The 16,613-nt window shown below is 44.9% G+C and overlaps 1 protein-coding gene across 1 annotated transcript in view; it reads right to left on the bottom strand.

Moving 5' to 3' along the window:
- TBX21 (T-box transcription factor 21) overlaps positions 1-16,299 on the bottom strand; it is a 47,733-nt gene extending 31,434 nt beyond the window's left edge. Inside the window, exon 1 of the mRNA XM_033170854.1 lies at positions 15,662-16,299. Coding sequence (XP_033026745.1) covers positions 15,662-16,290 — 629 coding nt within the window. The 5' untranslated portion in view covers positions 16,291-16,299. The remainder of the gene's footprint in view (positions 1-15,661) is intronic.
- Between the last annotated feature and the right edge of the window lie 314 nt (positions 16,300-16,613).

The raw sequence follows: 16,613 nt of genomic DNA, 5'->3' as shown, positions 1-16,613 counted from the left end.
TTGCATTTCCTGAGAAGCCCGAGCCTGCTGAATTCCCCTTACCTTGTTAAAAATACTTTTATGAACAGAGAAGTCTCTTTCGCTGGGCTTTCAACCTGTGGCATCATATCAAATTAAATCCATTCAGGATGTCTGAGGACCTCTCCACCTATGTATTTTGTTGTGCAATGTGTTACAATCTTATTTGCAAGCTTGGATCCTTTGTGGAAAAGCCTTTTCAGATTCAAGGTGAAGCTGTTTTGAGACATTTTTCTTATTACTGAATGTACCAGGCACCCCCAGTTGAGTTCATCTTTTCAACTAATTCCCCAAAATCAGGTTTTTTTTTGTGAGTACACTTCAAGTATTTTTCATAATGAAGCAACTCATCAATTCCTGCAAAGGTGTACGCTAGCAGATGTGATGTCATTACTTAACTATTCCCTATCCTGTTACATGAAAATGGCCTTTTGAATTGCTGAGAGGTTGGAAAGCAAACACCAAGCTTATCCAATGGCAACTCACAGGATTCATAAACTTTGTTGGACTGGTCATGTTGTGCGGATGTCTCGATTATCGTCTTGCAAAGCAACTACTCTATTCCAAATTTAAAAATTGAAAGTGTAATGCTAGTGGTCAACAAAAGAGGTTTAAAGCCTGTCTCAAGACAAATTCTAAAAAATGTAGTATAAACACCAACAATTGGGAAACACTTACCTGCGAGCACTCCAGTTGGACAACAGCCTTTACCAAAGGTGTCATAGGTTTTGAAGACACTCAGGACGAAAGGGAGAAATGTGCTAAAAGAAAGGCACACTTGGCAAATCCACGCCATGATCAACTCCCGCCCAGAAACCAATGTCCCCACTGTGGAAGGACATGTGGATCCAGAATTGGCCTCCACAGTCACTTATGGACTCATTGTTAAAACCGTGTTTATGGAAGACAATCTTACTTGGCTAGGAGTGATCGCCAAAGAAGAAGAAGGTATCCCTAATGATTCAGAGATAAGGTCAAGAAGAAACTACTCCAGCTTTCATCTCACAGATGAGGTTCAAGAAAGTGACGAGAAGCTCTCAATAAATACAAGAAGATAGATGACCAGTTGATTTTTGTCTCTGGCAACCCAAATACTAGGGGGGAAACTTCAGGATAAATCAACAAAAAGATTATAAGTCTTTTAACACCAATAAGACTTATGATCCCAATCCTGTTGCTATAAAAGGGAACAATGTGCTGTGTCCTGCAAGTTAATCACTTCTGTTGTCTGGAAGTTTGTCCTGAAGAGGAGCTGGTAGAAAAGGAGACTGCCTTAATGGAGAAAGGAAGGAAGGAATTTTCAATTAAAACTGCACATGATGTCTTGTATTTATGAGGAAGCTAAGATACAAAGGCAGGAAATGCTGCCTGAATAATCCTGGTCCTGTGTGGATATCGTGTAATTTCTGTTCCTGTACTAGTTTTTGAGACTGAGTGTGTATTTTGTTTTATTTCATATCAGTAACTGTTTGGGTTCATTGGAATGTAAGGCTGTTGCTGCTGTTTCATGTTTGTTTTACTGGACATCATTTAAGCTTATACGTTTCAATGACCGAATGTCACATCTACTATTTTTCATAGACTAGTGACTCATGAATAAATTTCCAGTTGTTGGTGTGAAACAAGAATGAAGTTATGAATCTCCATAGCTGTTTTGACCAAAACCTTATGTCCAATGCAACTATAAAAACACACAGGTGTAGGCTGTAGTCTATTGATAAATGCACTATTATTTGTTTGTTTGTTTATATCCTGCCTTTTCCCAACAGGGCTGAATGCTTTGTTTTTTGTTTTTTTGCCCTGGCCTTTGACATCTGAGATGTATATTTTTAGGACCAACACTACTTTTGCAAGTTGTTTAAAAGTAGTGATTTAAATTGTTGCAACCTGCCCTGAGACCTTAGGGTGAAGGGCAGGTACCATAATAAATTAAAAATTATTGTAGTTATCAACAGCAAGCTATTGCTTTTCTTTATTTATTCATTCAGAACATCAATCCTTCCTAGGCAGCTTCCAAGTAACATCAAAACGCATTAATTAAATCACGATATCAAAATATAACAAATAATTGGCATCCTTCCCACAGGGCAGCTGGTGGGAGATAACCTTGCAGAGGGGAAGAGAATAGTCTCCCTCTCTCTCCCTCCAGCTCTCCTGAAATCCTACCCAGAAGGCTGCTGGTGCAAGATGGCCTTGTCAGGGTGTGGGGAGGAGATAACCAGGCTGCAGCAGGGCCCTGAAATCAGTTTTCAAACTTCCCACAACAACTCATCCTGCCAAGGAAATTCTTACCCCACATGTGCCCATGTGGCAGAACTGGTGCTGCTACAGATGCTGTACGATACCTGCTTCGCCTTTGTAGAAAATTCAGCTGTTTGGTGTGGCAGTGCCTACACTGTGGGACTCCCTGTTTAGGGAAGTTTAGGGCAGCCCTGTTTAGGGAATTTTTAAGGTTTGATGTTTTAGCATGTTTTTAGTATTTTGTTGGGAGCTGCCCAGAGTGGCTGGAGAAACCAATCCAGATGGGTGGGGTATATTATTATTATTATTATTTCCTGCCTTCAACTGTGCTCTTTTTGGCACCTATTCATAATATTGTTTAGACAAGCCTAGCCGAACGCTTAAGCAATTTTAAAATCTGTGTTAGTATTTCAACTTTTGTGTGTTTTTAAGTGTGGCTGTGAGTCCCCGTCCCCCCCATTCTCCTGCTTTATCTGCTGTAAACCGATTAGAGGTTTCGCTTTGTTTTGTCAATCAAGCGGTGCATAAATTTAATGAACTAAACAAACAAACGTCTGCCGTGGACCTCCTGTGAAGAGGATTATGGAGCATACTTTCTTATTTCACATGTGCCAAGTCTCTTGGCCACCATTGCTGCCCTGTGTGAACTGAGGCCGGAGAAGGACCCACCCATCATATTCCCCTGTGCCTACACAACCTTGAAGAAGAGAAGTAGTGGTTAGACAAGCTATCTTTCAGGGAAGTGCAGCCCTTTGAGGAATCCCTAATAGGATTTGGAGGAGCACAGGCATTCAGCTGAACCATTGACAGCTCCTTGAGCAAGATATGCTGTTGTCATTGGGATGCCCATACAATTGCCCTTTCCATCAGACACACACACACACACACACACACACACACGGGGTGTGGGGAGGCCTGGGCATGCCTAGGCTGCTGTCTCATCTTTCTGTTGTCGCCTCTTGCCTGCTCAGAGAGGTGAACAGGCAATGGCAGCCAGGAGATGGCACACCAATGGTCAGGATACTCGACCCCCTACACACACACACACACACACACACACACACACACACACTGTGGCATGAGTCTCACAGAGCGCCCAGCAATGCTGACACCCCCCATGGCATCCCTGCCTAGAACACAATTTGACAACCTACAAACTAATAATGGCAAAGACTAAAATCAATGCAAAAATGTATCTGGTATGGAAGCAGTCACGCTTCTCCCCAATTTCTCTCCCCAGCAATTGCTCATAGCTGCTCAAGGAGGCCCTTTCCCACACCTTTAGGAACGGTGAAATCCCATTTTACAATTTGGTCGTTTTGTCCGTTTCCGCCTCCTTTATAGCAAAAGCCTATGTGAGCCACTGGACATGGTGAAGCTTAAAAATCTGAAATAAATTTGATCAATAAACAGACCGGTGCCGATCACAGGAATTCCAGTGGAAGGTATATTTTGCCTACCTGGTGAGTGACACTAAAAGCAGTTTTTTTCAAAAAGTGAACCATAGGTAAAGGTAAAGTGGTTTATGAATATTACGTGGCTCTTCCCAGATACAACATACCGTAGTTGTTCCTTCTTGGAACTGAAGGTTCCCTCCTCAACAGCCAACCCATTACTTTATTTTAATGCCTTTTTTAAACGTTTCTATCCCACCTTTTCTTCAAGGAACTCAGGCTGGCATGCATGGTTCTCCTCCCCCATTTTATCCTCACAGAAACCCTGTGAGGTGGGGCAGGCAGAGAGACTGTGACTGGGCCCAAGGCCACCTAGCGAACTTGATATCTGAGTGTGCATTCGAACCCTGATCTCCCACTGGGATCCCAAGAAAAAGAGGCAAAGTTTGGAGCGGCGCAAGCAGAAGTTTAGCTTCGGAACTGGCTGCGGACCATTTTATGTCAGCGCGGTTTCAGAATAGAATTATTCTCTCTCGTGTTGGTATCTCTTTCCTTCCCCCTTCCTATCCCTGATGGTGGTGGCGTGTCACTGAAGCGCCGGGAGCACAAGGAGGAGGGGACGGGGGTTTCTTTTTCTCCAGATTGCAAACCCTTGAAGGGTGTTCAGGAAATGAAGCGGCTTTAATGCATTTAGACTTTCAACACATTAGGAGCGGCTTGGTTACAGCATCAAAGTGACACTCTCTGTCTGGGGCTTGAGAGAAAGGAGAACAAGGAAGGATGAGAGAGAAAGAGAAAGAAGCAAGAAGCAAGGGGGAGAGATCAAGAGGCTGCCTTGTAAACAGTGTGAGAAAGAAACAAAGGTGTAGGGGTGTGTGTGTGTGTGTGTGTGTGAGAGAGAGAGAGAGAGAGAGAGAGAGAGAGAGAGAGAGATATAAAGTGAAAGGGTGGCATTTCACAGGCAAGAGCTGCCCCTTTTGCCCCATGTGCCATTCATAAATATTGCCTTTTTTGCACTTCAGAACAGGATTCCATGGAGATAAAGTCATTTATGTTGGACTAGATTATAATCGTTCCTCGGAAGTCAAACGGAATCCGTTCCAGAAGTCCGGTCAACTTCCAAAACATTCGGAAACCCAAGGCATCGCTTCCGATTGGCTGCAGGAAGCTCCTGCAGCCAATCGGAACTTGCAGAACCCACATCGGACGTTCGGGTTCCAAAGAACGTTCACAAACCGGAACACTCACTTCCGGGTCTGCGGCATTCGGGAGCCAAAACTTGTTCGACTTCCGAGGTACGACTGTACCTTCGAGGTCCCTCCCTCCTCCGTGGTTCTGTTATTCAAAGTGTTCCTGGTTAAAAGAGAGGGCGTGTGCACATGTAAGAAAGAAAGCCAAAGAAACAGAACGAAGAACCAGGTCCGAACTGCCTTGCTGGATCACACAAGAAACTCGTTTTGGCCCTGCATCCTGTTCCCCAATAGTAGACAGCCAAATGCCTCTGAAGGGAACAGCCCTCGCCTGGCAGCCGTGGACTCAGAGATATAGTGCTTGCCTGACATGGAGGTTCACTCCAGCTGTCACGCTAACAGATCTTGCAAGATCCATCCTCCATTGATTTCTCTACTCCTTTATTTTCTTTTTTTTTAAAGCTTCTGTGGATCTTGCAGCAGCAATGCATAGGGAGAAAGCACAAGAGGGAGAAAGAGAAGGTGAAAGAGCAGAAAAACAAGAACAGAGTTAGGAAGAGGGGGTGGGGAATAGCATGAGGACAAAGGAAGCAGACGGGGGGGGGGGGCAGAAAGGTGGGAGAGGATACATCGTCCAACCTGATTCTCTGTATCTTTATCCAGAAATACATGCCATTGAGTTCAAACGGGGGTTCACCCCACGTAAATGAGCACAGGAGTGGAACATAAGAAAATTGGTGTGGGGAACCTGTCGCCCTCCAACTGTTGCTCAACTACAACTCCCATCAGCCTCTGCAAACATGGCTAATGCCCAAAGGTGATGGGAGTTGTAGTTCAGCAACATCCAGGGAGGACACTCCCCACACCTGTTACAGAGGATGCTTTTTTAATGATGGATGAGATGCTCCTCTTCAGGGCCGGCCCAAGACTTTTTGGCAGCTGAGAAAGACCCCCAAATTGTGACCCCCCTCTCCACCAGGGAAGAAGGGGTGAGGGAAGATATACATCAGGAACGAGGGGTGGGGGAGAGAAAGCTACATTGGGAATCTTCTGCCCTAGTGGATCCTGTCACCTGAGGCCGTCACCTCACCTTGTTTCATGGGTGGGCCAGCCTTGCTTGCAAGCTTATTAATCTTATTTTGTTTCCAAGACATTAAAGGTCGGCTTATATGCACTCAAGCAGAAACAAGGGATGAAGGAATTCCTGGTTGCAGGGATTGCAAATTTGAATTCTTCCACATTGGGGGTGCTCCCTGCACACAGAAAAGTAGCATGTGAGGGAGAAGACCAGGATAAACCCTCCCATCCAGGTCATCTATACCTAGAGGTGATTTGTTTGCTTGCTCCCAATGACAGAACATTCAAACCACCACTGCAGCAAGAAGTGGTAACATCCAGGAAAAAGTATTACCACTTAATTCTGCTGAATGTTGACATTTTTATCTCTACCTCCGTCAAAGTCTACTACAGTGTTGGGGGCATACTGCCTCTATTCTCCCGCTTCCAAGGCTGTTGTACACACCATAACAGCTTTTTAAAAGTGCATAAAGGTAAAGGTAAAGGGCCCCCTGACCGTTAAGCCCAGTTGCGGACTACTCTGGAGTTGCGGCGCTCATCTCGCTTTACTGGCCGAGGGAGCCGGTGTACAGCTCCTCGGCCATGTGGTCAGCATGGCTAAGCTGCTTCTGGCAAACCAGAGCAGTGCACAGAAATGCCGTTTACCTTCCCGCCGGAGTGGTACCTATTTATCTACCTGCACTTTGACGTGCTTTCGAACTGCTAGGTTGGCCGGAGCAGGGACCAAACAACGGGAGCTCACCCCGTTGCGGGGATTCGAACCGCCGACCTTCTGATCAGCAAGTCCTAGGCTCTGTGGTTAAGACCACAGCACCACCCTTCCCCAAATAAATTTTGGAAATGTAGTTTCTTCCCCACACAGACCTACAATTCCCTTAATAAACTACAGCGTCTAAGATTCTTGGCGGGGGGGGGGGGAGGAGAGAGAGTCATGTGCTTTAAATGTATGGTGTGTATGTAGGTTCAACTCGGTCCGGTCCTACCATTTGGCAGGGGTTGCGGATGCCCAAGATGGCAGGTACCGGAGGCTAGGAAGCAGCAGAGAGCTGGTAGCTTGTCACCCTCAAATGCAAGGATGGTGCTGTCGGATTAACAGTGTTGAAGTAAAAGCCAGCTGCTTGCCCAGTCAATATCTGTATGGGGGTATCAAGAAAGGCAGCATCTTGTTCACCTTAGTCACAGTGATGGCCAAACTTGGCCATCCATCTGTTTTTGAACTACAACTCCCATCATCCCTAGCTAACAGGACCAGTGGTCAGGGATGATGGGAATTGTAGTCCCAAAACAGTTAGAGGGCTGGGTTTGGCCATCACTGTTAGCAGCAAAAGAGGCGTTGGCTTGGTTATTTGCTCCCACCTGGTCACCTCTTGCTTTCTGCCATGCTAGCAACGGGGAAAGATATATTTATTTCATAAAAATTTATATACTCTGCAACTGTAAGGGGGGGGGGGGAGAATCCCCAAGCCGGTGACAAAAACAACAAAGCAATGAAATTATAAGTAAAAACGATTATTTTAAACATTAAAAAAAAATTCAAAATCAATGGCAGGCTAAGAAGCGGGTAAAAACACAGGCCAACATACTACAGATCTGGATAGGATTGTCTATACAAAAATGTTTCTAGCAGGGGCTGAAAAGAGTTCTGTGAAGGTGTCTGCCTGATCTCAATCGGCAGGGAGTTCCAAAGTGCAGGTGCTGCCACAGTAAAAGATTTATTTCCTACAAATGCGGAACAAGTATTATGTGGCAATCGTTCTAACGGTGCGCCAGTTCTGATATGACAGAGGGAAACACTCAAGTCATTTGAGAAGGGATGTGGCGTGATGTCATGGAAGGGACTCGTGAATGGAAATAACTCAGCAATGTTTTAACAATGGAATTGGTGCCGTTTCACCAGCCCGTTTCATTTCTTAAAATTTCCTTTCCCTCCCCAAAAATATTAGCTTGAGGAAACCATAAAACAAGAAACCATAAAGTTTCAGAACGGTCATTACTGTACTGCACATGCGCACGACTCGAAAAATTAAGTATTTTTAAAAAACAGCTTAATCAATTTGAAAGGCTGCGTTTTGTATTTTCTGCAGAAACAGAGAAGCTGGCAGAGCTAATGGGCAACCAAGGTTAAGACTGCAATCCTATACATGCTTTCATGGGAGTAAGCTCAGTGAACGAAAAGGGACCTACATCTGAGTAGACATGAATCTATACCCTCCAACATTTCTCTGATAAAAAAGGGAAGTCCTATGCAATGATAGTATTTTTTATTTATTTATCCCCTGCCCATTTGTGCGGCTTCCAACATATATAAAAATATAATGAAACATTAAGCATTTTTAAACTTCCCTAAACGGGGTTGCCTCCAGATGCCTTCTAAAGGTTGCATAATTACTTATCCTCTTAGGTTGGGGGGGGGGGGTCGCATAACTCCATGCTCTCCAGCATTTCCCCATAGAAAACAGGGACATCCTACCATACCCTCCAACATTTCTCTAATGAAAATAGGGACGTGTTAAGGAAAAGCGGGATATTTTGGGATCAAACCAGAAACCGGGACAGCTTCTGTAAATCCGGGACTGTCCCTAGAAAATAGGGACACTTGGAGGGTCTGCCCTAAAAAAATACAGAAGATCAGCTTTCCTCTATATCAAAAACTTGTTAAAATGATGATGTGTAACCGGCCTCACGCCTATAGTTTTGAGAAAGGCAGATAAGAAATGTAAACAAGCAAACAGACAATAATATGATGGTGATTTAAATGTCACACACAGCCCACCACCTGAGTAACCAAATTATTAGGTGAAAGAGGGAGTGCTTAACTCTTTCTCTCTCTCTTTCTCTCTTTCTTTCTCTCTTTCTCTCTTTCTCTCTCTCCCCATCTTCACACTTCTCAAGCCCAGCCCCTACCATTAGACAGAATGGGACAGGCATCCGAAGCAACAGATGTTCTGTGTCATGAAAGGCCAGCAAACTGTTAGTTACTCAATTTTTTATTATTCTATTTTTACTGGCAGGGAAGCGGGGAGGTGCTTCTGTGATTTCCTGCCTCAGATGCCAAAATATATTGACTGGTCTTGGGGGTACTGCTCTGCACCTTGACTGGGCAAGGTGGTTTTCGGTGGTAGCCCCTTCTCCGGCAGCAAAATGTCTTATGGGCTGTACCTACCAAAACTTTCTGTCCATCGTGGAGAGGTTACTCTAAGAAGGTTTGTACATTTGATTAAAAAAACATTTCTAACCCCCTACTTCATGACAATGGGATACCAAGGCAGACTATAATCATAACTATTTAAAAATACATTTTATAAACCTAAAATACTATGCAATAAAGGAGCAGATAAAAATGGGGTTGCAGCAACTCTCGGGGGTAATTCTCACAAAACCTCAGGAGTGTAAGTGATTATTTATTATTATTAATTGTTGTTGTTGTTAAATCTGCCCTTCACTCTAAGTTCCTAGGATAGACTACAACAAATTAAAACACAAAGTGAGAAACAGTTTGAAACAAATTACCGTCCTAGAAATTAGGTGGGATTAAAATATGCATCTCAAGTATCAATGTGGTTTAACTATCAATATTGGTTTTATCATTCGGTCTTCCCAGGGAATTCTGGGAACTGGGAGTTCTGTGAGAGGAATAGGGGGGTCTCTCAGCACCATTGACAAACTACAGCTTCCATAATTATTTGGGGGAAGCCATGCCTCTTTAAAGTGGTACCACAGTGTTTAAAATGTATGGTGTGAATTTGGCCTCAGTCACAGGTGCCCCACATCATGTCTCTCTTTGTCCTCAATGAAGAAGTAAACCTGTGTCTGGACTATACCATTTCAGACTTCAAAGGTGGCGTCTCACCTCAAAATGTTCACTTCACACACAAATGTATTCTATGGGGAGAAGTGTTCTAGGGCCTTTTCGGTTGTGGCGCCTGCCCTGTGGAACCCCCTCCAATCAGATGTCAAAGAAATAAACAACTATCCTACGTTTAGAAGACATCTGAAGGCAGCCCCATTTAGGGAAGTTTTTAATGACTGATGTTTTAATGTATTTTTAATCTTTTGTTGGAAGCCACCCAAGAGTGGCTGGGGAAACCCAGCCAGATGGGCAGGGTATAAATAATAAAAATATTATTATTATTATTATTATTATTATTATTATTATTATTATTATTATTATTATTCTCCCAAACATGCTAGATTTCTACACGCAGGTACCGTAATTTTGGCTTTATATGTGCGTTTGTCATGTGAGCTCTCCACCTGGACCCTGAAAATGCGTCACTTAGAATTCTACCATTCTGTGATTCTATACCAGGGTTTCCCAAACTTTGGTCTGCAGTTGTTTTTGGACTACAGTTCCCATCATCCCTGACCACTGGTCCTGTCAGCTAGGGATGATGGGTGTTGTAGTTAAAAAAAAAAACAGCTGAAGACCCAAGTTTGGGAAACCTTGTTCTATACTGTCCTGATTTACCACCTCAGCGACAATAGGCCTAAGATTGCAAGTTCATTAGGACCAGGGACCTACCTATTTTTGCTGTATGTAAAGCACATATTTATCAAAACAACCACAATGAATAATTTAAAAAACCAGTTATTACATTTTGGATACAGAAGACGAGCATGCACCTTTCACCAAGGAAGCACACCTGTGAATTGGGGGGTGGGGGGATGTTATTTAAAAACCTTTGCAAGCAACAGATCAAAAAAGGATAGTGCCTGCATTTCTGATTATTTTTAAAGGGACACGTTTCGACTTTTCAGTCTTTGTCCGTTTGTGAATGCCTTTTGCACAAAATGTGAAGCGAGAGTCAGCCCCACAACTCAAAACTTGAATCTTTTTAGCCCTTTGCTCAACCGAAACTCAGGTTCCATGTGACCCTATTGCAGGGAGTGTGGCTTTAAAAGGCCTGACATTCAGTAGGCTGGAAGAGGAGGAGAGGATTTTGGTGTCTGCTGCAGCCTGTGTGGCTGTGACCCATATCATCTACTGCCTGGGGACCTTGCCTATCTATGAACCTTCACAGCCTTTCAATTCTTTTTTCCTAATCCTCTCTCTCTCTCTCTCTCTCTCTCTCTCTCTCTCTGACTGAAAGCAATCCCTTCCACAAACAAGGGTGTTAGTGGGTGTCTGTGGACAGCTCAGTGGAAGGGTGGAAAGAACAGCTCTTCTCTGCACCCGCATCCCGCCTGCAAATCGCCCCCCCCCCAGTTTGCAACAGGGGGAAACTCTGGCGATTTGTTTTTATGGCACTGCCCCCCTCCCTCCACTATAGAGCTGGTGCCTGGGGATTTCCAGCTTGGTTGAAAATGCCTAATCACCTTACCAGCATATCCACAGATATACTGAAAAGAGGAAAGTGTAAAATAAAAGGAGGTTGGGGGGGGGGAGGAAGTTGTGGAGCCACAATGGTGGTTAATAAAGAGGATTCACAGACCTGACAGTGAACAGCCTGGAGGAGAAATGAGGAAAGGTGAGAGATTCTAAGTGTGTGTGTGTGTGTGTGTGTGTGTGTGTGCTTTTCTGCTTAATTTGTAGAAAAAGGGCACTCTGTATCTAGATACATCAACACTCTCAACATCTGGGAGCCCTTCCCTACAAACCTTATACACCTGTACCTGCTCAGACGCACTTAATTCTTGCCTTTTTACGTCCATAGATTAAGACATTGAAAACCAAGGGCGAGGGGACAAATCAGTTTAGTTTCCAATTTCCATGTGAACCTGCCTAATTCGCCCTTTCTAAACCAGTTTGCAAACAGAAATGCAACCATCTTTCAAAGAGCTGGCTTCTCCAAATCTTTCTCCTGCTCAAAATGCTTTTTATTAAACGTGAAAATTAGGGGGAAAGAAGGCACAGAAATGTCCGTGAAAATGCACCTCGCTTTAAAAAGAAAAAAACAAGTTGCAAACTGTTGCAGAAACTAAACTGAAATAAGACTGGGGAAATGAGAAATGCAGAGAAACCAAAATTGACAGATTCAGCCATCCTTGTTGAAAACAGATGCAAAGTTTGAACTCTGGAACAAATCAAGTTAATTTCTCCCGCCGCCCCCCCCCCCCCGCCCTCTCTGTGTGTAACAGAGTGAGCACAGAGAAAATAGTCACAAACACACTAATTTCCTTTATTAACATGAGAGCTAAAAATTTTACCATGTTCTGTCTGCATCTTGCAAAGCCAGATGGTGTATTCACACATGACATTCAGTTTGCCCTTTGCATTTCCTAGTTCTGAAATGGGGATGGGGCTCTCTTAAGATCCATATTGGCTAGTAGCACACATCTATCCAGGTTTTAAAAAGGCTCTCTTGCATGGATAAATCACTGCCCACAAACACCCTAAGAGTTGTTACGATATTTTTTGTGCCAAGTGAGGAAAACAGAAGTCTGAAAAATGCAAAATAGGATTTGATGACTTATAGACCTGGGCCAACTCTGCCCACTCACATACCAACCCTCTCTGTCCTTTTCATGCTTGCTTGAAATATCTACATGCCACATAAGCTACACTGAGCTCTTTGGATGAAGGGCAGGTTATAAACCTCACAACAGAGGCAGATTTAGGGGAGCGCCACTGGTTCACCTGCACTGGGCACAGAGCCAAGGCGGCACCACAAACAGTGACTTAGAGGTGGCAGGTGGTGGTTGGTGCACAATTTTTGCACTGCATTTATTTTGAAAGCCCGAAGTCCCCCATTGCTCGCAAAGAACACCTTGGGATCAGTTTACCTGCAAGGTTGCTTTACCTCATATTTGCCCACTTAATCACTTCAATCTGTGGAACTGGCACTGTTACAGGTGCCAGATAATACTAGTTCTGCATTTGCAAGAAATTAATCTTTGGAACTCCCTGTGCATTGACATCAGGAAGGCACCTTCAATGTACTGTTTTTGGTGCCCGCTGAAAGCATTTTTGTTCAGGCTGGCAAGCCTATCCAGACATGCGTTTCAATCTGGTTTTTTAGTTTATTACCGATTTTACTTTTTAAAATATTAATTTAAATAGGTGTTTTTAATGGCTTTTGACTGATAATTTTAAGTGTTTTGTTCTTTTCTTAAACCATTTTGAGGTTTTATTACCATCAAATGGCACATAAATCATGAGAAATAAAAATAAATAACTTGAACAAATTGCACACAGCAATGAGCAACCTAGTCTCTTTCTTCCTTCTCTTCAGATTAGGCCGGGGATGGGTAACTGGCAGACTATAGTCCAGATGGGTCCATGTCATGCCTCTGTCAAATTATAGTCAAGTTTTCACTTTCAGAACAAAAGCTTTCCTTCCGAGCTGTAGAAAATAGAGACATTCAGTATTCTAACGTTACAATTCTTCTTCAGATTTTGTATGTAATATAGGCCTCTGTATTTACAATGCTGTGCGTGACCTCAGTGGCTGCGTAAAAGGGATACAATCCTGGCTTGACAACACTTTTAAAGGGGCTTGGTCATTCATAAGCGTAACAGTTTCAGGAGTAACATTTGTTAGTGTGCACACATGTGTCCAGTGCAGGTTGTATGGAAAGTTGCCTCTAAAAACACAGGCACTAACCATATCTGGCCTAGCATGTTTTCATAAGCGGCACTAAAAACATATTTTGAGAACCCTATCAAAATAGAGCCATCAACTCATTAAAGAATTTTCAATCACCTGCCTTATAGCAGTGAGTCTGTACATGTATACTGTGTACATGTATACTCAGACATAAGCCTCACAGAGTTACCGGTAAATGGAACTTACTCTCAGGTAAGTGTGTGTACAATCCTATGCACATCTAATTGAATCTCGTGAGGACTTACTTCTGAGTAGGCACAGGTTTGCATTGTTACAAACTGATTATATTTATGTCCATATTACCAGGCTCTTGTTTAAAAATAATAATAATATTGAAGGAAGCACAGGATACCTCAAAATTAAAAAAAAACAAGTTGCTATATTGTTAATATGTTAATTCCCCCTTATGGTAACATACCAGAGCCAAAACAGCCTTACAAATAAACACATAAACAAATGTACCTTTAAGACTTAACCACACCCTTGAAATTGGCCTCCACTTTTTGTTAAAAGGGAGAAATGACACCTGAAAGGCAGAGAAGTCCATAACTCAGACTTTTCTATCAGAATCAACTACTTAAAAACCTTGGTGAATTAATCTACCAGTTAATCTACCGGTAATCAAAAATTGCATCCTGATGTTGGGAGGACTAGAGAGCACAAGAAAGTCATTAAAAAACCAAGACACAAGCTCAACTTGTGTGTTGTTTTTTTAAAGGCCTAAAACATGAAAGGAGAACTAGATTCAGCAGAGAACTAAATTTTCACTGAACTAGAACCTACCGTACTCTTCTCTTTTCAGGTCCCTTTTACACCATTTTAAAATTATTTAAAAACACATTATGCCAACACTGCCGTGCCTCAACCATATTCTCCAAACATATTGCAAAGTTTAAGTAGCAGCGTTTTAAGTCAAAGCTGGCTCTACCATTAGGCAGAGGGAGGCGGATGCCTCAGTTCGTAAATGCTGAAGTGCAGGGGAAAGCCACAGTGAGTTGTCTGGAGATATGAAATGTGTAATATAGCACGTAGCCTGCTTTCTTCAGGCACAAGGAGAACACTGTCCCATCATCACCAGTGTTAAAAGATTCAGTTACCAGTCAGGTAGGTTTCGATGGGCGCTGCCATCTTGCAAAATACCTTAGGCCAGCCCTGTCACTAGTCACAGCACTGGAGTACAACTGGCCCGCATTTGCTTCTTCACAAATTTGGACTCAAATGCAATCCCAGTAGCCCAGCGACACTTTTGGCCTTCTGTTTGTTTTTTGCTCTTACCTCTTATGTGGGACAACCAGCTCCAAGTTATTAAGAGACGAAGCTCACTTTCACTTCACTGCCATCACACCCACGACTCGCATTCTCCATGCTGCCCCTCAGCCATGTGAACGTGAGCAGGAGAGAAGGCCGAGGGCCGGGTGCTTCCTGTCCCACCACTAAGAAACACGGATTTCCCATTCGCACGTTAGGAATGAGGCATTCCAGAGCGAGGCCTGTGACAGTCAGGGAGTGTTTATACAATTAAGGTTCCCCCCCACACACACACACAAAGAATCCTGGGAACTGTAGTTCATTAGGGGTGCTGGGGGTTGTAGCTCTGATGCTTGGTGAACCTGGCAAATTTAAGGAACGGGTGAATTGCGTTTTAATCGGCTTTTGGTTTTCGATTAATTTGTTCCTTTGCTGCTTTATACTGTAGTTTCGTGTGTGCGCGCGCTTTTGTGAACGCGGCTGCCGTATAAAGGTAAGAAAATAAAAGCAAAACAATGCGCGCTGCTAACAGTTCCTCGAGCGTACCTCCTCCAGCCGCGCGCCCTTAGGCGCTTCTCCCTCCCTCCCTGGCAAGACTTTGGGGTTGTTTATGTCCTCCGCGGCGCAGTCCAAAAGCCAACAACCGGTCTCCCAGCGGACATATTTGCCCCAATTACGCGCCTACCCCGAAAATATTCCCTTGCCAACCTCTCCAAGATCCTCTTCCCGGCGCGCTCCAGAAGTTCTTGGCGCGCAACGGGATCCCTCGGTGCTTCCCACCTCTCCTTATATTGGGATCCCGCTTCTCTTGCGCTCCGATCCGCACATTCCTTCTCTCTCTCTCTCTCTCTCCACTAAAATCCCTGCCTCCGTCCCGCTTCCCGCTGGCCAGCCCACCCCGCGCCACCTCGTGCGCCCTCCTGGCTGATCCCGCGTTGCTGCTCACCTGCCCTGTTTCGTGATGATCATTTCCGTCTGGTGCTTGTGGAACTTGGCCCAGAGAGGATAGTTGTTGAGCACTACCTGGATCTTCCCGGAGACTTGGTAGCCCGGCACTTGGTAGAGAGGCCCGCGCGGGAACATGTGCTGGACGGCGGCCGAGTAGCAGCCTTCTCCCCCGGGCGCGCTGGGATACAGGTCCCCGGCGCTTGAGTAGATCTCGGCCGCGGACACCGAGAAGCTGGGGTTCCCCGCAGGGGCAGCCGAAGAAGGAGCAGGAACCGGGGGAGGAGGAGGAGGAGGTCTGTAAGAGGAGCAGTTGTTCACGGCCGGCCCTAGAAACCTGCCCGATGAGGATGGGCTGCTCACCCCAAAGCCGCCGCCGCCTCCTCCCTGCACCATCTGTGCGCCGTAGGTCAGCCCTAAGTTGCAGCCACCTTCTTGCATGTGGGGCTCCGGGTAGTAGAAGCGCTCCTGGGGGACGCCGATCTTCAGCTCGGCGGGGTCTTTGGTCGCCGCTCCCTGGAGGTCTGGCGGCTCCTTGGCGAAACTTTGGCTCTCTGCCCCGTTCAGCATGGTGAGGGCAGCGGCGGTCGGATTGGCGGTTCCTCCGGCGAGGGAATCCAAAGCGCCCATTGAAGAAAGGCTGGCGGGGTGGGGTAGGGTGGGGGCAGCAGGAGGGAGTTGGCAGCAGGGGGGGTGGGAAAGAGGAGGAGGGCTGAGGAGGAGAAGGTAGGTAGGTAGGTAGGTAGGGAAGGGTGGGGGGAGTTCCGAGGGTTGGCTTGAAACCCTCAAAGGCTCATCGTGGCTGGGAAAGGGGACACCCAGTGGTGTCCCCTACCCGAGACCAGCCTAGTCCGTTTTATCAACAGCAATCTGGTCAGTTTCCTTACTTGGCAGGACGAGGCTGGTCAATTTCGCTCCTCATCCTTCTTTAGCAGCCGAGCTTTCTCCTGCAT

This window comes from Lacerta agilis, chromosome 14 (genome assembly GCF_009819535.1).
Source record: "Lacerta agilis isolate rLacAgi1 chromosome 14, rLacAgi1.pri, whole genome shotgun sequence".
NCBI classification, from domain to species: domain Eukaryota; kingdom Metazoa; phylum Chordata; class Lepidosauria; order Squamata; family Lacertidae; genus Lacerta; species Lacerta agilis.
Note: the sequence above shows the minus strand (reverse complement) of the source record. Positions and strands in the feature narration are given on the sequence as shown.